Raw genomic sequence first — 21,450 nt, 5'->3', positions numbered from 1 at the left:
GAGCATTTTATTTATTTATTGCTGTCGATATATAAATATTGCAAATATTACAAAAACATTTATAGAATCATTACCTACCCTAGCTTTAAAGATTTATTATGGTTCAATTTAAATTTCAAATGTGTCAGCAATATATGCTGATGGATTGTTGAGTCTTTTTGTGAATGTCAGTGTTACTAATTTATAGTGGTACTTTTTGTGTAGTCTTCTCTAGTTACATTTTTTGTGGGTAATTATTTGCAACCTATATTAATATGAATACATTTATATGAAACATATGATTTAAATGTAAACGAGGAGAGAACATAATAAAGAAGCACCTTGTTTTTACTGTGTTTTCTACTGGACTCTGGAACTCTCCCTTTACAAAATGGTGTGACATAAACAGAATGTTTTTTTCCTGTAATCCCAGAAACTTTCCTTTTTTCTGATGAAAATAGCTCTTGGTATTTTATCTCTAACTCAGCCATATGTGTACACTTATGCAGGACTGGAAAGACCAGCATGTCTTCTGTTACAGATAGTAATTTTGAATAGTAATTTTCCGCTTTAAAAATAGAATCCCCCATATAAACCAACACTACAACAATTCTATAAAATTCATCAGTTTCATCAGCATTATTAGAGAAACATTCGCACAATTGCACTAATGTTGTCTGCGTACCCACTCAACATAAATCCAAACTATACTCATTATGGCTCAATGAGAATTTATAACAACAGCATTTGGTGGCAAACAATGAGGAGAAAGAGAAATGTGGAAGTGATCAACTCAAAAATCAATTGCAAATTCTTTGCTTGAAAATAGTTTTATTTTTTATGTTTTCAAACTAGTGCAAATACATGCAAACTGAAAACAGACAACCCTGTAAGCAAGCCGTCTCACAGTAACACAGCAAAACATGAAAGCTTCATACATCACAATCAGAGACATGGCACTTGATACAGTATGTCGACCTCTCATTGATTTGACCTGGTCTTGTTTTGGTTGTCCTCCAGTGGGCCCTTTACTTCAGTCAAGGTACAGTCAAGTGCTTTTCCAACCTTAGCCTAGCACATACATTTGCCAATAGGCTAGGAGGCAAGAGATCCACCCCAGTTTACCTACATCCATTTGTGCATATTCATTATTCAAGAATACAAAACCACTGAGTCAAATCTCAGCTCATATAAATTCTCTCTCTCACCCTTTGCTGCTTGCCACATTAAAGATTCATCCCCATTTTTCAGGGAAAATGCTTGGAGGACGATACTCAATATGTATGTAAATGATTAACTAGTGAGAGTGAAGAACAAACAGGTAGAAAAAGAAAGTTGGGGAAATTCGGGAATGTGAAAATACACCTGTTTTGGGTTCATTGTACCATTACAGCCTACCAACTAGAGCTTTAGCATTACTGTCAACCAGAGACACTAACAGCTACACTGTGTATTTCACCATCCAACTTTTTACAGCTGTAACCTATAGCCACTAGTGTCTCATGACCAACTTTGCACATTTATTGGACCACCTGGCATAGGAATAAGTACTACAAAACGGGAAAGATGCGAGGGGACACCCTTGTTTAATTAATACTACAAAAGTACATATTTTACTGAACATCTATGATATATAAAATTACCCTGCTGTCTTTCAAACACGTGAACAAGATTATTGATTAATTTATTGATAGAGGTGAAGGTATTGACGCTGGGTTTTTGTTTTTCCCACTGCTGGTCAGAAGCGGTTGATTGACTCTGTTCTCTGAATCTTTTGCACTCCATAATGCCAACAAAAGCTTCTGAATCCACACAATCAGAGCATCACTGCCATCCAAAGTCCTGGCCCGCCATCTTATAGAAGCGCTGGTTATGCGGCTTGTAGAAATCCCTCAGTCTCTGCATCACCTCCAGGTCGATCGAGACATGCGTCCTCCCTTTCGTCTTCCCAAGGCAGTGAGGTTTACTGCTGCCCTCCGGCTTCTTCAGGCAGGGGAAGCCTTTTGTTTTGTTGAAGTAGAAGTGCTTGTCTGTGACAATCCTCTGGAGACCCAGAAAGTCTTGGACTTTGCCCAATTCTCCGGCTGGGTCGGAGATGAGCCTCTCCCCGCTGACCAGATGGATCTGAGTCCTGGGGAACCAGGACAGCCAGCGCTCCAGGTGCTGGGCGTACAGGCCGATCCACAGCGGGCTCCACAGAGAGTCGATCTGACCTAGAGACAAGAAAGAGGTATACCAAGGTTCTTTATTCAAAACCAGTATTGCTGCAATCAGCATCGCTCATCCAACTTTTACAACTAAGGTATAACCATTTGACTACTGACCTAGTCCAGGGATTTTCTAAGTCTGACACTGAGGGCCCCTCTAGGACAAAATACGAGAACCATGTCAATGGGACATTTTAAACCGTATTACAGTTAAACATGACAAAAGTTAGAGTTCCCCTTCAGACATCTTTTAAGTATGTAAAAATACTCTGCTGTGATTAGTATTTTTTCAACATAGTTTTCCATGGGTCTGGAGGCATGAGTCTACTCTTTCTCTCTCTTTCTCTGTATCTTGCCTCACCCCTCCTGCTGCTGCTGCTGTTCATGCTACGTTGAGTAGTGCAGAGTTTTGGAACCCATCCCCTATCAGACTGATAGATCAGACCCCCAGAGGCGTATCTGAATTCAGATGGACTACAGATAAGCCTCTGGGTGCAAGGGGCTATATTTTGGAGGTTCTGGTGTAGTCAGCAGATATCAGGGCCAAGACTTGTGCTGCTCATTGTTTACAGTCCGATTAGCAACAAAAGATGCGAGACTGGAGTTGGAGTTGAGAGACAAAATTTACCACTGGGTTGTTTCACAAGTAACCAGTTTACAAGCTCATTTTAAACCAATCAAAAGCGGTCTACTGTTTACCTGCATTCAACCAAAGCCTGCTCGAATGTGATTGGTCAATACTACTCAAACTACAAACGGAAACCAGAAAGGCATGACACATTTCCTGAGTCTCGTTTGTGACAAAACCTTGTTGTCTAATGATAATGATTTGTCTCATGCTACTTGCCTATAAATCTGCACTTTGTATTTACTGTGTGCAGATCCATATTATGTCTTTTTTTCTGTTTGGGCCTTCACTAACTCCTGCACTGTAGAAAAAAACCAAATACTGAGAGGGAAAGAACAGAGCGCAAAATGAAAAATCTCCAGGATCAGCCCAATGTTAGGAATCAACAGCCAGGAAGACCCCAGGTTTGTCTTTATACAGGTAAGTGTGTCGTAATGAGGCTGCTATAAACACCAGGATCTGTACCTGTGGTGCGATTCTTGAAAGCCAGACTCTCAAAGGGAGGGATGTCGGGGGTCTTGGAGATGATCTGTGTGTAGTCAGATATGGCTCTGGACACGGGGTCACGGACAACCACAATCAGTTTCACATCCTGTGACATGGCATGGACTCGTGCTGGTGTTTCCTGGGTAACAAAGTAGCGAGGCGTCTTCTCCATAACAATCTGACCGTCCAGGGCTTTGGGCATCATACTTCTGAAAGTACAGGAAAAATCTAGTTAAGATACAAAAATATAGAGAAATTGAAACAAAATGAAGCACAGTGTATCTAGACATTTTTTATATAAAAATATATATATATGTTTTCATGGGTGCACTACTCAAATGGAAAAAAAATCTAGATACACTTTCATTTGTGTATGAAGTGTGGGACATGGTAATAGAGTATGGAAAAATTAACTACTTAAATATCTTGGGAAATAAAGTTCACACTTTCACATTCAATTTCTTAACGAGAATTAGATGAGAAGATTCATACCTTGATGATGATGCTTAGCTTAGCTTAGTCGTTTCCTGTCTCTCGTCCATATTTAGGCTGACAGACTGACATGTAAGTAGTATTGATTTTCTCACATTACTCTCACCAAGAAAGTGAATAAGTGTATTTCCCAAAATGTGAAACTACTGCTACAAAACTTTACAGCTAAGTATGGGGGAATTTAGTGGGAAATAAGTTCAGGCTGCATACATTAGCATATATTTGGCTGAAAGTGAGGTTATTCTTATTATGATACTTCTACTGTCACGATCAGGCTTTGCCCTGTGTGTTCTGTGTCTTTGTTTCTTTCTGTTGCTCCTCACTCACCTAATCAGTTCATTCAGTGCACCTGCCAGTCACACTCAGCTCATTACTCTCACCTGCTCACTCTGCCTCCTTCACTATTTAAACCCCTGCCGCACACACACCCACTGCCAGATCGTTTGTTTTCCGACCTACCCGCCCGTTTTGCTCGTCCTGTTCCCGGTTTTCCAGTCTGCCTGTTCTGCCTTTTCCTGCCGGATTTTCCCCCTCGTCTTTTGTCTTGTCCCTAGATTCCCTTTGTTTTTGGTTTTAATTAAAACCTTTTTTCACTACACCTGACTGTCTGCGTTTGAGTCCTCATCATGCCCCGTGACATCTACAATATGTTGAGTGCTCAGACACACACACACACACTCCATAATAAAATCCCCCATCAGCCACTTTGACAGACTTCACACTCTTACGGACTAGGCAGAGACAGAGTGTCAATCCACAGAGATCTCCAGTGATCCAGACAAAAGGCAGGTGACAGCTGTGCTACATGAACACAGACGTCTTTCCTTGATGTGTCTCACTCGGCTCACCTCTAACTCCACACCAGAAGCCCAGCAGATGGGACTCATGTCGAGATAAATGACTCCAGAGGGCCCACAGGACCAGCTGGGGACTCTGGGACTTCTGCCAACACACCTGCCACACACCTGACAGGCTTACCAAACACACACATCCTCGGCGTCATTGTCACACACAGCAAGGCCCGTACCAGTTTGTTTTGTCTCTTAACTGCAAACTATAGTTTTGTTGACCATTTTCAAATGATTGAATTCTAGAGTATATGTATATATGTAGGATATTCACCCTTTGTTTCTTTATAATGCATGTATTACTTATTAACTTGTTTCTTTACAGGGCTTGTATGAAGGCAATAAAGTTGTTCATGAATAGGAGATTCAGAGGAGTTTACAGATTATTACAATCCCTCCTCTGCATTGTGGAGGTTGGTTTATGGTGTTTTGCCAGTTACACCTACAGTCTATAGGCATATCTATGAGTATATCACTTGATGTCTTTTTGATTCCTTACAGTACATTTCGTTTGTACGCCGTCTGGCATTTCGGAGAATAATGCAGCGCAGAGAGTATAAACCTTTGTTCATGCTTGGAGCTACCGTCTACAGAGGCTCAACAAAACTGAAGAGATATTTTCCTTGCTACCACACTAGTGACTCCTACTGGTTGGCCTGGGTGCCTGCATAGTGGGGCGTGCAATGAGGAAGGTTGGCTATAAAACTCCAAAGCATTAGAGCTCATCACTGGCAGGTGAATACAACTGTCTGGCGACACCATGTGTTTAAGAGGAAATTCACCTAAAAAGATGGTCCAATTAATTGGAAGTTTAAAACCCCTGTTTTAGCATAGCATCCTCACACTGCTCATTTACTACTGATGTGAGATCAAACATCCAGTATGATGAACACAGGGATTATTCTTATTCTTCTAATAAGCCTCTGTTTGCCTTTGAGGAAACTCTCTTTTGTCGCCCATTTCCCGATATTTCAGCAGGCCTCCCTGGTGAATAACCTCGGGCCAGCCAAGGCCACTGGCTATTGATCCTATGGGGGCTTAGGGTAACTACTCGGAGGCGGGTGTACAACGGGGAACAGTGGGAATTGTGTGTATTAGGATGAGAGCGAAATGATGGGGCGTATGAAGCGAGAAGGTGTTGGTGTAAGTGTAAGTGTAAGGGACTGAGAATGGTAATGCAGCACCGGGTCTCAGCTGGCACCAAGAGTGCCAGGTGGAGACTGGGGGGAGCCAGCACCCTCTAGAGCCCCATCAGTAGTATGCTGTGTCATGTGTGTGTGTGTGTTTGTGTCTGAGTCTGTGTGTGTGTGTGTGTGTGTGTGTGTGTGTGTTAACAAATGTGAAGCAATTGCAATGCTCATCACATGTACAGCAGGAAAAATTAAGCAAACAATCGGGGTATTTGAGGGTATGCTAGATGAAAGATGTATAATCTGGTCTGTTTATCTTTGATGCCTGATCTAAGAAAGAAACAATAGCCAATCATAGAGCAGAGCAGAGCATGTGTTCACTCTGCACACCCGACTGTGAATTTGTGTGTCAGATATGAGAATGTAGTGTGTATTCCTGTGTTCTTATGCATATGCGTGTTACTATGTGTGATATTATTGGACCGCTCATCCATTTCCTCTGTATAGGGGACCATTAAGGGGTCGTTCTATTGTGGCTGTGCCCTGTCCACTTCCAGGAGATATCCATCATAGAGGGGCCCCAGACATCCCCACCCACCCCCACCCCTCCCCCCAAACCCCAGGGGAGGGCCTTAATGAGGGCCAGATACCCGTCTGGGCCTTATGGTGATCATGTCACAAACAGTACAGGGACAGGACAGACCACACCTGAACCCCAGTTACACACTACACAAGCAAAACTCAGCTAAAACCGATCTGTTCTCATAGCTTTAATCACTTGACACTTCAACATGATGTTTGGTAGTGCAAAAAGTTTTGATTCCCCTCCTGCAGATCAACAGATCCGAAAATCTGCCTGTCCGTGTTTGCTACTAATTCCCGCCCACTGAATCCTGCTGAACAAATTGCTCCCGTAGCTGTGCCTACGGTGTGATAGAATCTGAATTGTAAGTCGCTTTGGATAAAAGTGTCTGCTAAATGATTGAAATGTAATGTAATGTAATTCTTCTGTGATTTGCATGGCAATTATGTCCATTGTACGAATACAAAAACACAAGTAGCACCATGTGCTGTGCCATGGCAGGACAAAGCCACCAATGTATGGGTATGAATTTAAAAACCTCCCTTAGCGAGTTCAATATGAATTGCAAATGAATCAGTACCATCAGAACAGCTGACACTGGAAAGTAATTTCGGCCCCTCCTTATCATTGTAGGTGCTTAGAGGCGTGGTGTCTCCAAATTAAATTAAACTAACAACCTCCAACCTAGAACATAAAAAACTAAAAGTCACTATTTGATCACATCCAAAAACATGGGACTTCCAGCTAAGTATTGCAGCCTGGGAAAATCCTCTCTCTGCAATCAGATCAAAAGGCCCTTAAATTCAAAAAACGGAAATTGGTCTAAACAGAAGAGACAGAGTTGGGCCATGGGGACACAAAGAAATTACAAATTCAACCCCCCCCCCCCGAAAAAACACAGAAAATGCCATTTGTATCCAAGTACATTTACTTAGGTGCTGTACTTAATTAAGGGTTCTTTATGAGACATTCTGAACCACTAGATGTCGCTCTTGAGCACCAGCATCTCACCCCAAAGTTCTCAGACGTGACAAATAGTTCACTGATAAAAGCACTATTAACATGTCTAATGATTTTACAAAGATGCACAATTCCTTTTTTCAACCTTTGTTTCTTTATAATGCATTTAATACTTGACTTATTTGCTTACAACATACAATATGAGTTCACAGTTAATCAATTTTACAATGCCTTTTAAGGAGGTTGTTATAGGGCATTTTGCTGGTTACACTCGTTGTTTTCTTGCGTCTTTACAGCATATTTTGTTTGTACGCTGTCTGGTGTTTCTGTGCATGGTACTGTGCATATAGTAAACCTCAATTGTAATTAGCTGTAAACCAGGGGTCACCAACCTTTTTGAAACAGAGAGCTACTTCAAGGGTACTGAGTAGTACGAAGGGCTACTTGTTTGATACAAACTTCCTGACTAGCAAAGTTGCACAGACCACTTTTTATTAATAATAATAATAATAATACATGTGAAGAGACTGTCTGATCACATGTCAATGGTAATTATTCCTCACAATAATTATTAACCTGTGTCAAACCAAATACTAGCTGCAGACGTGCTGCAACAACGGATTAATGCCTAGAATATTCAACATTTATTTCAATGAACACTCGCCAGCCAAAATCAGCAAAGAAAATAAAATTGAATGTGGTTAGATTAGCGTAAATCAGTCTGCATTGATCTATAAATGAATGTTGGTGATTCTTAAATGATCTGCTGTCGACAGCTGCTTTAAAGTTCAAAGTTCAAAGTTCAAAGTTTGCTTTATTGTCAATTCCACAATGTAATGAACATACAGGGGAGTTGAAAAGACGTTTCTCTCTAGTCCAACATATAAACATATAAAGTGAATACAGTGCAATAGATTACAAAAAACATTTAGACATCCATCCATCCATCCATTTTCCACCGCTTATCCGGGGTCGGGTCGCGGTGGCAGTAGGTCAAGCAGGCCGACCCAGACCTCCCTCTCACCGGCAACATGTTCCAGCTCATTCTGGGGGATCCCGAGGCGTTCCCAGGCCAGCTGGGAGATGTAATCTCTCCAGCGTGTTCTGGGTCTTCCCCGGGGTCTCTTCCCAGTTGGACGTGCCTGGAAAACCTCCAGTGGGAGGCGTCCAGGAGGCATCCTAATTAGATGCCCGAACCACCTCAGCTGACTCCTTTCGACGCGAAGGAGTAGCGGCTCGACTCCAAGCTCCCTCCTGATGACCGAGCTCCTTACCCTATCTCTAAGGCTGAGCCCGGCCACCCTACGGAGGAAGCTCATTTCGGCCGCTTGTAGCCGCGACCTTGTCCTTTCGGTCACGACCCAGAGTTCGTGACCATAGGTGAGGGTAGGAACGTAGACCGAGTGGTAAATTGAGAGCTTTGCCTTCCGGCTCAGCTCCCTCTTCACCAAGACGGTCTGGTGCAGCGCCTGCTTTACTGCTGCAGCTGCACCGATCCGTCTGTCGATCTCCCGCTCCATCTTACCCTCACTCGTGAACAAGACCCCGAGATACTTAAACTCCTTCGCTTAAGGTAGGCACTCCGTCCCCACCTGGAGGGAGCAATCCACCAGTTTCCGGCAGAGCACCATGGCCTCAGATTTGGAGGTGCTAACTCTCATCCCCGCCGCTTCACACTCGGCTGCAAACCGTCCCAGTGAATGCTGGAGGTCACGATCCGACATTCCACATTCAGACAATATATATATAATAAGAGAAAAAAACTAAAAAACTATCAATCTGTATTTAGCAGCAGTTGGACATGGGGAGTCTTAAAAGAGAGGAGGGAGAGAGTTCAGAGAGTTCAGCGAGTTCAGCTTCCTAACAGCCTGGTGGACGAAGCTGTTTGAGAGTCTGGTGGTGCGAGCACGGAGGCTCCGGTATCTTCTCCCAGAGGGCAGGAGGCTGAAGAGACTGTGTGAGGGGTGGCTGGAGTCGCGCACAATCATGGTCACTTTGCGGGTGAGGCGAGTGTCGTATATGTCCTGCAGGGAGGTGAGTGAGGCACCAATGATCCTTCCAGCTGTGTTCACTATGCGCTGCAGGGCTTTCCTGTTGTAGTCAGTGCAGCTTCCGCCCCACACAGTTATACAGTTTGTCAGGATGCTCTCAATGGTGCCTCGGTAAAAGGTGCACATGATGGGTGGTGGTGTTCTTGCCTTCTTCAGTTTGCGGTCTGCAAACTTGACCATGTGATTGGTGCTGTAGGTTGTAGTGCAGTCGTGTGTCAGCAAGGTGAAGAGCAGTGGACTGAGCACACAGCCTTGAGGGGCCCCTGTGCTCAGTGTGATGCTGCTCGAGGTGTTGTTGCCGACACGTACTGCTTGTGGCCTCTCACTGAGGAAGTCCAGCAGCCAGTTACACAGCGAGGTGTTGAGCCCCAGCTGGTCAAGTTTGAAGATGAGTTTTTGTGGGATTATGGTGTTGAATGCTGAACTAAAGTCTATGAACAGCATTCTCACATATGAGTCTTTTGAGTCCAGATGGGTGAGGGCTGGGTGGAGAGCAGAGCAGATTGCATCCTCCGTGGACCGTTTGGCACGGTATGCAAACTGGAAAGGGTCCAGGGTGGGGGGAAGAATGGATTTGATATGTGACATGACTAGCCGTTCAAAGCACTTCATGATTATGGGGGTCAGTGCCACCAGACGGTAGTCATTAAAGCAGGACGGAGTGGATTTCTTTGGCACAGGTATGATGATGGTGGCCTTGAAGCATGATGGAACAACAGCTTGTCTCAGAGAAGTATTAAAGACATCCGTGAAGACATCCTTAAGCTCCTCTGCGCAGTCCTTCAACACACGACCAGGGATGTTGTCTGGACCTGTTGCCTTGCGGGTGTTGATAGTGGAGAGTGTCCTCTTCACGCTGGCAGCAGACAGGCACAGAGCCTGATCGTGGGGAGGGGGCGGAGTCTTGTGTGGACGTGTGCTGTTTTGTGTTTCAAACTGTGCAAAGAAGCTGTTGAGGTTGTTTAGCAGAGAGATGTTGTTGTCGCAGATCTGTGGCACGGGTTTGTAGTCCGAAAGGGTCTGAATGCCCTGCCACAGGCTCCGTGTATCTCTGCTGTCTTTAAAGTGACTGGTTATCTTATTCGTGTATTCCTGTTTTGCTTTCCTGATGCCGTGGGACAGGTCGGCTCTCGCTCTTCTCAGGCCAGTTTCATCCCCGGCTCTGAAGGCGTTGTTTCTGGCCCTCAGCAGCCGATGCACTTCCCCTGTCAGCCATGGCTTCTGGTTAGCCCGAGTGATGATGGTTTTTATATGAGTCACATCATCAATGCACTTACTAATGTAAGAAGTAACAGTGTCTGTGTACTCCTCAATGTCTGTGTGATTGTTGTATGGCTATTTATACTGTATAAAGCGCAGAGCATAGAGAGCAGTGTCGTTACAGCTTACATCATCACGTTCACCCTATTGATTCTCTTGCAACATTGGATGTTCAGTGTTACATAGTGATGATTGAATCTCCAAGTGCTAAAAACAAAGATGCGCTAAAAAAAATGATGATGCAAACTGCAAATATTCTATCTCCTTTCCGATATACAATTTGCTTCAGCCAGCAAAATATTTACTCAAATGCACATTTCTAAGATCTACTGCATTTAAAAAGTAGTCTTCTTTCTCAAATCTTGAGACATAGTAATAGTGAAAAATAATTAATTATTTTCTCTTTATTAATGTGGGGAGGGTCAACTGTTTCACAAGGAGGGAGTCATGCAGAGCAGAAAACCTCTGATAACAACAGACACACAGAGGGAGAGTGACTTCATATATAATAAGTATATATATAAGTATATATAATATATATTAATGTTAAACATCTCATATATACAACATACAATCTGAAGTACTTTCCTTTACTTGAGTATTTACACTTCATACCTCTATTCCACTACATCATTTTGATTTTTTGCTCCACTACATTTATCCTACAGCTTTAGCTACTTTTCATCCTCTTCCTGTCCAGTGAAAACCAAGTATCACCAGACGTGTTGATTTGGATGTTTGTGATGAACTGAAGGATGAAGTGTTCTTTTATGTGCTGAGACAATTCTCCTGCTTCTTCAGCGAAATAAACTCTTTAAAAAGCCTCTTGGATCAGCTGGAAAATGCATCGTCACCGAGCTGAAAACAGGCTCTTTTTCTTTTTATATATACGTGGTTCTCACAGGACAGCAACGCTACAAACACACATATGATCTTTGAATATGTTGCATTGCTATTGATTCAACTACCTGACATGTAAATTAGATACAAATAGCACAACCATAAACATCTACAGGTATGTGCACAAAGTATAATTCATTTGCCATTGTTCAAGTTGTATAATGAACAATGTCAGTTTAGAGGTATTGCCTAAACTCATTGGTCTACTTGAGTTATTGTAAATATATTCTGCTGTATATGAGTTCGTTGTTCGATAGCCGATGCTGCCTAAACGCGGTTAAGGTGTTGTCTGTGTTATTGTCGCATTGAATGAACACATGCCTTTCAATTCAGCTCACCAAAACAACAGCTTGTTACATTACACAACTTGAAAAATTTAAATTGATTAAAGGAAGTCGAGAGTCGGAAACAGACAGCTTGCTTTCAAAGTAAAAGTTGCGCATTTTCAAACGTGTTTGCTGCAGCGATCAATTTAAGGAGAGTTAAATTAAATAGATAAACAAATATTATAAATAATGAACATAATATATAACTGTCACAAAGTCATATTCTTGCCACTTTCCCACGGCTGAAAATGAATTAACTGCACAAACAGAATTATTTGTATTTATTGATTCATTGTATGATCAATCATTTATTTAAATAAAAGCTCTATTGTCATCTATTATTAGGTGGTAGGTTATTATTGCAGCTTCCTTTTTAACTTCCATTTGATTGATTCAGTGTAGACTACACAGATACATGTAAAAGCAAAATTAAGTTGTGCAATAACTTTATCAGAGAAAAATTAGATCTGCTTGTTCTATGACCTAAGTGTTTGTCCCTAAATGCATGTGTCAAAGCTTGTCAAAGCACAACAAGTTTCATGCTGTATAGTCATTTAAAATGGTCAATACACTGTAGTTAATAATCAGGTTCTGGGTTTCATTAAATAACTTTTAATGAACAATGAATTGCTCCTGAACAAACTCGCCTTTTTTATATTCAGTACTAATATCACACTGTGGAAAAACTCTGTTACAAGTAATTCCGTGTTTGCGCCCATTGAGAGTTTATTCAAGTTCAACTGTGGGAAAGTGGCAGGAATATGGCTTTATGACAGTTGTGTATTATGTTCATTATTTAGAATATTTTCTTGTTTCTTTCATTTTTTGCTTTCCATAAATTGATAGCTGCAGCAAACACGTTTGAAAACACGCAACTTTTACTTTGAAGGCGAGCTGTCTTTGTTTCGGGCTCTCGACTTCCTTTACTCAATTTTCATTTTTCAAGTTGTGTAATGTAACAAGCTGTTTTGGTGCGCTGAATTGCATTGCATGTGTTCATTCAATGCAACAATAACACAGACAAAGCCTTACGTTTAGGTAATAGTAATCCAGAAACATGATAGGAAAACACTGACAGAGAACATTTTCATGCACAATGAGTTCTTTTACTTTTCATGCTGACTACATTTCGCTGATATTACTTACATACTGTTACATAAGGACAGTGGTGTATAAAGTACTTAAAAGCCATACTTGAGTAAAAGTAAAGATACCTTACTGGAAAACTACTCCAGTAAAAGTAAAAAGTCACCTATTAGAATACTACTTGAGTCTTAAAGTATCTGATATTTATTGTACTTAAGTATCAAAAGTAATTTTCTGATATTAAATGTACTTAAGTATTGAAAGTAAAAGTACAAGTAAATGCTATTAATAAAAAAGCAAAGGGTCAGAATTTTGAGAATTATGAAGTTTATTCTTTTAAGTGCTGTGGCCACCATCACCAAGGACATGGAGCTGTGTTGAAAATAATTGGGTTGGCTGTGATCCATCCAGGAGCAACAATGTTCAACATAATATATTGTACACAAGTATACTTTTGCATCTACTATGAACTTATCATCATAATTCTCCGAAAAGCAATATGACACTATGAAGGAGTTGTAACAGTGCGTTTATAAGTATGCTCATTGCGACTAGAGGATGTAGAGGGCAAATGCATAATATTGTGTTCAGCAAAAAATATCCACTTGATGCATCAGGTCAGTGTTTTGAGAAAGGACACCTGCCTTGTAAACTGATTTGAACACAATAGGCAAAGGTTTTGCTCAAGCTGAATTTGCAATTGGGCGACTGCTACCATCATAACTCCATCTGATCATCCACAAAATGACTCAAATATCAAAACATGATCAATACTAAAGCAGCACCGAAAGTACAACCCAGTCATTACTTGAAAGTGAAAAATGTCCTGTTCATCTTCAAAAGAAGTTTTTTTTTTTTTTTTTTTTTTTTTTTGCGAGAATTCCGTCTCGCTCTTCTTGGGCTGAAGACTAGTCCTGCGATGCTAAATAGCCTTTCACAGGCCGCTGAGGCAGGTAGAGGTGTGTTCAGCTTCACAGACAGCTTGCGCACAGCTGGGAAGGATTTCCCTAATGCTGCGCTCTCGCGGCGCCTGTCAATCCTATGGTGTGGTGGCTAACGTTAAGTTAGCTAACGTTAGCCAACTAGTGCTGCACAACTGTCAACACTTCCTCAGCTCACTAACTCGCTAGCGATCCACGGGTGTTGGTCTTCGTCACCACCGTCGTTTGTTTCGGGAGTAGCAGGTGCTTCCATTTCTGCTTCCGTCATGAAATCGTAGAGTGGAATTCTACTCATGTAGTCGCTCGCTAGCTATAGCATATAGCATCCTGGGCATCACTGGGAATCAAAACACCGTGGCTTTGAGAGCACTTGTTTGCAATTGCGCATTAACGTGGTTAACCAATGATTTAACTTGCAAGCTAGGACCACTGATTCACCAAACCTGCTTGCTTGCAGTCTCTGTTCCACCACAGTCCCCGACGCTGGTCTCATGATTCATTTTTTTCTAAAGATAGATTTGATTTTGTAGCGAGTAACGAAGGTTTCAGGGGAAATGTATCGGAGTAAAAGTATCAGTTTTCTTTGCAAAATGTAGTGAAGTAAAAGTAAAAGTCAACAGAAATATAAGTAATAAAGTAAAGTACAGATATCCAAAAAAAACGACTTAAGTACAGTAACGAAGTATTTCTACTTCGTTACTATACACCACTGCATAAGGAAGGACACTGACTTAGGCGAGTATTTTCACAGTGAGGACAGTTATCAGCTAAAATTGAGACGCTGTTTTTGTTTTCATCTGTGTAAAGATCTTGTCTGCAGACTGTGATAGAACCTGAATAAGGCCCTGTCCACACTACTCCGTTTCTCCTTGGATGCAGATTTGTCAAATAGAAACGATCTCCGTCCACACGGGAGTTTCAGCATCATTCTCGAGTTGATCTGCGTCCACACGGCAGCCTTCGAAGGCGGACAGCACGTGACCATTAACGTACACTGGGCATGCGCGTGACGGTGTAAACAGGAAGTGGATTGCTTGCTTAGTTAAAAAAAAATAATACGACAGAGTAATAAAGTAGTCTTTAATAATGAAAGGTTGTATTTGATACTTAAGATCTTCCTCTAAAATCTCCCTCTATAAACTCAAACAGACACAGTTCGTGGAAAGTTTTAGAAGTTTTATTTTTCAGACGTAGTTACAGCGCTGCAGGTCTATCTCTCTCTCTCTCTCTCTCACATCAAATTTACTTTAACATCAACACTTACACGTAAACGTTTACTAGATTATGGGTCCATCAATGTGGTCTCTCACTCGTTTCCTCCGTGTTGTTGATGTCTGTTCTCACTAGTAGCTCTGAACATCATGTCCGCCTAGCTAGCTTCTAAGCTAATTTTAACATTACCGCCAATGGAGAAATGCTAACCGCGATTAGCATTATAGCGCTGCGGGTCTATCTCTCTCTCTCACATCAAATTTACTTTAAAATCAACACTTACACGTAAACGTTTACTAGAATATGGGTCCATCAATGTAGTCAACACACGTCTCTCACTCTATTCTGCTCTTGCTTCGTGCAGGAAAGCTTAGCAGATCGCTAACAGTAGATCCGTGAAATAAAGACCATGGAATCCATAGAAGAGTTTCAAGACTTCAGTGTGAATCTTTCTTATTTGTAAAACTGTGGAAACACAATATGAAATATGGCTTTACAAACTGTCCCTATACACATGTCCGCCTAGCTAGCTTCTAAGCTAATTTTAACATTACTGCCAATGGAGAAATGCTAACCGCGATTAGCATTTAATACAACACAAATGTTATACTAAACACGCGAATAGAATATATCTACGTACATCTTTTCATGCTTCATAAAGACATACTTACAGACTAAGGTCTCTCAAGGCTACCAAACGGAAGAAGTAAAACGTTAGTGCAGCGTGTCTTCTCATTAGAATCTAAAAACAATGAGCTGCTCCATAGGGCTGATGACGGTCACGCCGCTCGCTAATCACGCCAATAACAGCTGCTACCTCCACAGAAATGCAGACTTTTACTGCACAACAGCTGCTAGCTGCTGCTAGCTGTTGTGCTAGCAGCAACATCATGTAGCTGTTGTGCTAGCAGCAACGCTTGCAATTAGTTATCCATGTTGAAATGAATCGCTGGTAGCCCAGTTTGTTTTCTTCCGGGTACGGGTCACGTGATAGTGAGTGTGACGAATCAGGGACGGAGACGTCATGGTTGCCAAGAACCAATCCAGTAGCGAACACGGGTGTGGGCGTAATTTTTTCTAAGCACATCCGTATACGACCGTCCACACGCAAACACAACCCCGGAGTTCTCAAATACCTCCAACCTCGGCGGAGTTTTCAGATTCCTCCGTTTAGGGTGCTCCAAAACTCCGGCGTAGTGTGGCCGCTCAGTGTAAACGTAGCAAATACGGAGTAAAAACGGAGTAGTGTGGACAGGGCCTAAGTCAGCCTTTACACACAAACACACAAGCCCAGCTCTCATGACGGTCCCCCGGGTTGATGCGTGTGGTAACACTGACTTCACTCTTTAACCTCTAGCTCCACCCAAGCCGTATCTCTTCACCCTTTATTTTATCTACCCTGTTTTTCACCATGCAACTGTCATGCCTTCTTTCAGCAAGAAACCATCACAAGTGGCATGTGAATTTCCAGCTGAGCAATTTTAATGGATTCCTCCAAAGCGGCAGAGAGAGAAAAATCTGTGTGTAACATGACCCCTGTGTGCCTATGTGGAGGGATTACTGCAATGTAGAATAAAGCTTCCTGCTAATTGTAACAGAAGCCGTGCTGACCTACTCTAACCGCTCTAATGCTGGAGTCAACCCAAGTTCAGAGCGAAGAGATAGAGCTATCGATCCCAGACAATACAGTGAGGAGGAAACTTCCCGTCCATCTCATGGCTCATTGCAGCGTTGTTCCAGATCCAATCTCCACTCCAAATGACATTAGTGGATCTTTGTCAGGGTCTGTGATATTTTACTCTGAGAGACGAGGAGTGATTCTGAGAAAGATACGCTTTATTTCATGATCGTGACAGGGTTTGAGAGAACAAAAGCATCTACACACACATGTCATGTTGACCAGTAATGCTGAGTGATATCAAAGCACTTTTGCCTTGAAGGAAAATTCTGGTTTAGCACAACCTGTGTCTTACTTTCATATTTTTGGTAATAATTCATGTCAGGTATATTGTCATTGTACTTACAAGTTAACTGCTCAAATCGCGATGAAAAAGTCCAGAGGCAAGAAATATGGGCAGTCAAGCAATCACACAGGTTTTACACAACACCTGAGGTTAGCTCAAGTAAAAACAGAGGCAAATAATCAAATGACTAGCCAAACTGTCCACTGTCCACAGTTTCTGAGACTCTTGATGGAGCGCTACAACCTGGAGGTACTTTTGAGTTTCCTTGCTGGGAGTGCTTAACACAGCTGTGCTTGAAGAATGTGTAAAAGTCTTTACAGCAAAGGGGAGAATGTGGTTCAAGTTTGTTTGCAGTGCAGTGCTTCACCATTACAATTCAAATGGCATCAATGTATAAGTTATCTACTTTAAAAGTTCTGATAATGATACTTCCACCAACTCTGTGCAGAATGCCTGTCTGGAATATGACATAATGGAGAAGCCACAGCTCATTGCCCGTGTCGTAAAAATAAAAAATAAACATCCTTTCTAATAAACTGCTACTGAAATATATCCAATGTACATTTCTTTTGTAAAAACTATTAAAACAACATTGTCAAACTCGTGTTACGGGGGTCTAGGGTTGGGCGTTATGGCTCAAATCCTCTATCCTAAGTATTTTCTTCTTTGGTTAAGAACTTTAGTGCAGAATGAACAGAATGTTCTGAGAAATTTGACTTAGTATGTGCTTGTTAATATCAATTTAGAAGATGTAATCGTGTAAAACGATGTCTCGATATTTAAACGTGGATAACGATATCTGAATATATGATTTCATCACAATTCCATTGAAAGACTATAAATTATCCTATTGAATTATTGCCCAGCCTTACCGGGGTTTGTTCGAGCGTGCTCTGGTAGAAACTGGACCGTTCGTTAAGTCAAAGAGCTGTTAGAATGTACTGTTGGGTTATTCAGAGCGCCACACTCTCGGAGCAGCAGAGCGCAGGCGACTCTGGCCACGCCGTCTAAGGAGACAGAGCCAAGCACAATGAATGAGTGCTGAATAGCTGAACACCTCACACAATGCACTCACCACATTCAATGTAATGGGAGGACTGACTTTTTCACCGTAATGCCTGATTTGGTGTGATGCAGCCTCAGTCAGTGCCCCACTTGGGTTACCCCGGTCAAAAAAGTCTGAACACGCCACTATTCAGCTAGCAGGTTGGTCAAGAGTCTCCCATCAGACTGATTTTCCGGTTGACCTTTGACCTTTTACTCTGTAGATGTGTGCATACAGTTGTCCTGTACAATTAGGGATCATTATCAACATTTGGGGTGTGCTCACTTTTCTAAACTGCTAAACTGTTGTCTTTTTATCAAGCTGTCTGACTGCTTGTGTTTTTTGTTGTTGTTTCTGTTTGAGCAAGCAACACAAAGACACATTTCCTTTGACGGGCGGTGTACTCTGGGTGTTTGCTGTTTGTCATGAGGTGGTGTGAACACATCATTAACTCGCAGCATAAAGTGACCTGGAGTCAGAGGTCAATTGACAGAGCTTGACAGTGATGTCAAGTGGCTCGACATGCAGTGAGTCCCATCTGGCCCGAGGAAAAATGTGACAATCTGGTGTCACATTCACATCACCTGGTGTCACACACACAGCAAACATGTTGCACATGCTGGCAGATAGGAGAGGCTACAGTGGATTTTCTCTGTTTACATCCCACAGCTTTGACATGGTGGTGTGTTCTATTTGTGTGCATGGTCATATCAACACAAAAAGACCATCCACCGAGAATAGAGCCAATGCAACTATTGAGCCCCTTTAACTGGTTTACAGCACACAATACAGTCCATTTTTTATTTAATAAATGTTTCATCTGGTATGGTTAGCAAGGTGTGTGTCAATAGGGTCATGCACTTACAGTACGCACAATGACAAAAAGCAAAATGAAGCTCAGATATCTGAGATATTTTACCAAATTATCCTCAAACAGTTCGAGCGACTTTAATCTGGTTCCCTTGTATCTCAATCATGAGTCTGTCACATGTGTTCTGAGTACTTCCAAGTAGAATCGGCTGAGAACAAAGCCACATGACAACAGTAACATCTGGCTCAGGCTCTAGAGCAGAGATGATTACTCTGTTGCTCTGTGAGAACTCATCTGCAACCCCCCCCCCCCCCCCCCCCCCCCCCCCAACTGTACATACACACTTGCACAATCACACACAGCAAGCACACATGCACAGATTGGCATAGCCAGATGGCAGCGTCTCTTTGACTGTCACCTATCTCTGCGGATATGTTTGGGTATGCAGACAACACAAAGATATCCATTCATTAATTCACATGCACAAACACACAGAAAGCAGGACTCAAGTGAAAGGCCATTTAAATGACAAAGAGAGACAGTGACTGAGTTTTTAAGACTTTGCCTTAAATGCAGTATATAAAGTTTGTGAAATCAAAGAAAACATGAAGAGTAATAAAATGGAGACATCTCTTTTTGATACTTAGCTAAAATGGATTTCATGCCTAATGTGTGCGTACCTGTACCAGTCCAGCCCCCGTGCGTAATGCCGGTCGAAGAAGTGCGGCTCCGACCCCAAGGCACGGATGTCCGGGTGGAGCCGCAGAAACTCCAGTAGAGCCCGGGTGCCTCCCTTTTTAGCCCCTATGATCAGAGCCTGCGGTAACCTCCGAGTGGCTGTCCATTCCTTCCCTGAGCTGTTTGCCTCCAGCCCGGGATGACCGCTGAACGCGCCTTCACCAGTCGCGGTGGTAACCTCCTTGACAACGCTAGTTCCGTTTCTCTCGTACGGCCATCCTGACCCTGACACGAGAAACTCGCGTGTGGGTGCCTTGATCTCAGAGTTTTCTGTCAGCTCCGGATCACAGCATCCGGTGAGGAGATAAACCAAGGAGAAACAGAGGATGCTCAGAGAGGACGCGATGGTGAGCCGATGGAAGAGCCACCGCAGGTCCGCGCTCGGATGGTGGTGATGCTGGTGGTGGAAAGCTGCCATCCCTCAGAGATCCATGTGAGATAAGGTGCCATTCTACCACAAGTTCAGCTCACATCCCTTCATACTCTAACGCTGTTAACACAACGCTAACAACTAGAGTCTCTCTCAGTGCGCTCCGCTGCCCTCCTCCTCCTTCATGTTGCTTGTTTGGAGGTAATTGAGCCTCCAAACCAGTTGACCAGTCAGTCCCAGTAAAGCAGAACTGTTTTTTGCGTGACATCCAACTTCAGAAAGCTCTAATATCCTCGTTTTCCACAGAGATTACTCTGCGTCTCTCCCATGGCTCACCTCACAGGGATTGGCGTCTCTCTCTCTCTCTCTCTCTCTCTCTCTCTCTCTCTCTCTCTCTCTCTCTCTCTCTCTCTCTCTCTCTCTCTCTCTCTCTCTCTCTCTCTCTCTCTCTCTCCCTCCACTCACATACTTTGATTGGAGAGTCATGGCCTCAGAAGCACATAATTCCATCATTATTTATTGGGGGAACCAGGGATAGGTCCAAAAGATGGTCATGTCCCATATCTCGTAGGTGTCATTATCACTCTCATCGAATATGATTGATTGATTTAGATCCTGTCACACATTGTGTTGTATCTTTTAAAGCTTTGTACATATCATGTACATCTAAATGATAAATAGTCATAGAGACACTTAAGTTCCCATAGAAATGCTTTGATTCGTGGATACAGGGATGGATTTGGGTCATTGGTGCCATTTTGAACTGTGTTTACAATACTCTAAGCTGACACTCTGCACTCTAAAACCAATCTCATAATTAGCTTAGCCGTCAGACAGCATTACACAATATAGTGCAGCTGCCAATAGTCAGCTGATCCTGACCAAAAGGACAGTCTGTGTGAACCCACATCATGCAGAAATATCTCACAATCTGAGAATAATATCAACACTGTAAGATACAGTGATTCCACTTGAGTCCCTTTCAGATTTCCACCAAAAAACTACTTTAAAATGATATGATTCTAAAACAACTGAAACAATCTGTTTAGTCATCAGATTAAGCAGATTAACTGTTTTTGATCCAAGAAGAGGTTTGTACTTCATAAGTGGATGCTTGTCACTTGAATTGGCAGAGGTGTGTGTTGTATTGCAGACTCCTGTTAGGGAGCTCTGCAATGTTGGCTTTTATTATTGCAGAGTGCCGAGCTAAGGTACAGATAATACCTCATAGAAGACTCATTAGTCCTCCCTTTCAACCACACGTGCATGAGCACACGCACATACTTTGCACACACACAAATAAGCACCTACCTCATGTTCCATTTGGCTTACCCCTGTCATTATCCCATAGCAGATGTGACCCGTGCCATAAAACTGACATTGTCCTGCAATAGACTAAAGAGATCTGCCATCCATTTCAACAACAAGACAGA

The 21,450-nt window shown here is 42.4% G+C and overlaps 1 protein-coding gene across 1 annotated transcript; it reads right to left on the bottom strand.

The window, feature by feature from the left end:
- Positions 1–1,803: 1,803 nt before the first annotated feature.
- hs3st3l (heparan sulfate (glucosamine) 3-O-sulfotransferase 3-like) lies at positions 1,804–20,065 on the bottom strand. The gene is made up of 3 exons (XM_076093208.1): positions 19,590–20,065; positions 3,280–3,509; positions 1,804–2,192 (listed from the first exon to the last, which is right to left on the bottom strand). Exons 1-3 carry the CDS (start codon positions 20,063–20,065, stop codon positions 1,804–1,806), a joined length of 1,095 nt encoding a protein of 364 aa, XP_075949323.1.
- Between the last annotated feature and the right edge of the window lie 1,385 nt (positions 20,066–21,450).

The sequence above is a fragment of the Anarhichas minor genome, unplaced genomic scaffold (genome assembly GCF_050575085.1).
Source record: "Anarhichas minor isolate MPS153535 unplaced genomic scaffold, ASM5057508v1 ptg000017l, whole genome shotgun sequence".
Classification (NCBI taxonomy): Eukaryota; Metazoa; Chordata; class Actinopteri; order Perciformes; family Anarhichadidae; genus Anarhichas; species Anarhichas minor.
This window is presented reverse-complemented; position numbering and strand designations above follow the sequence as displayed.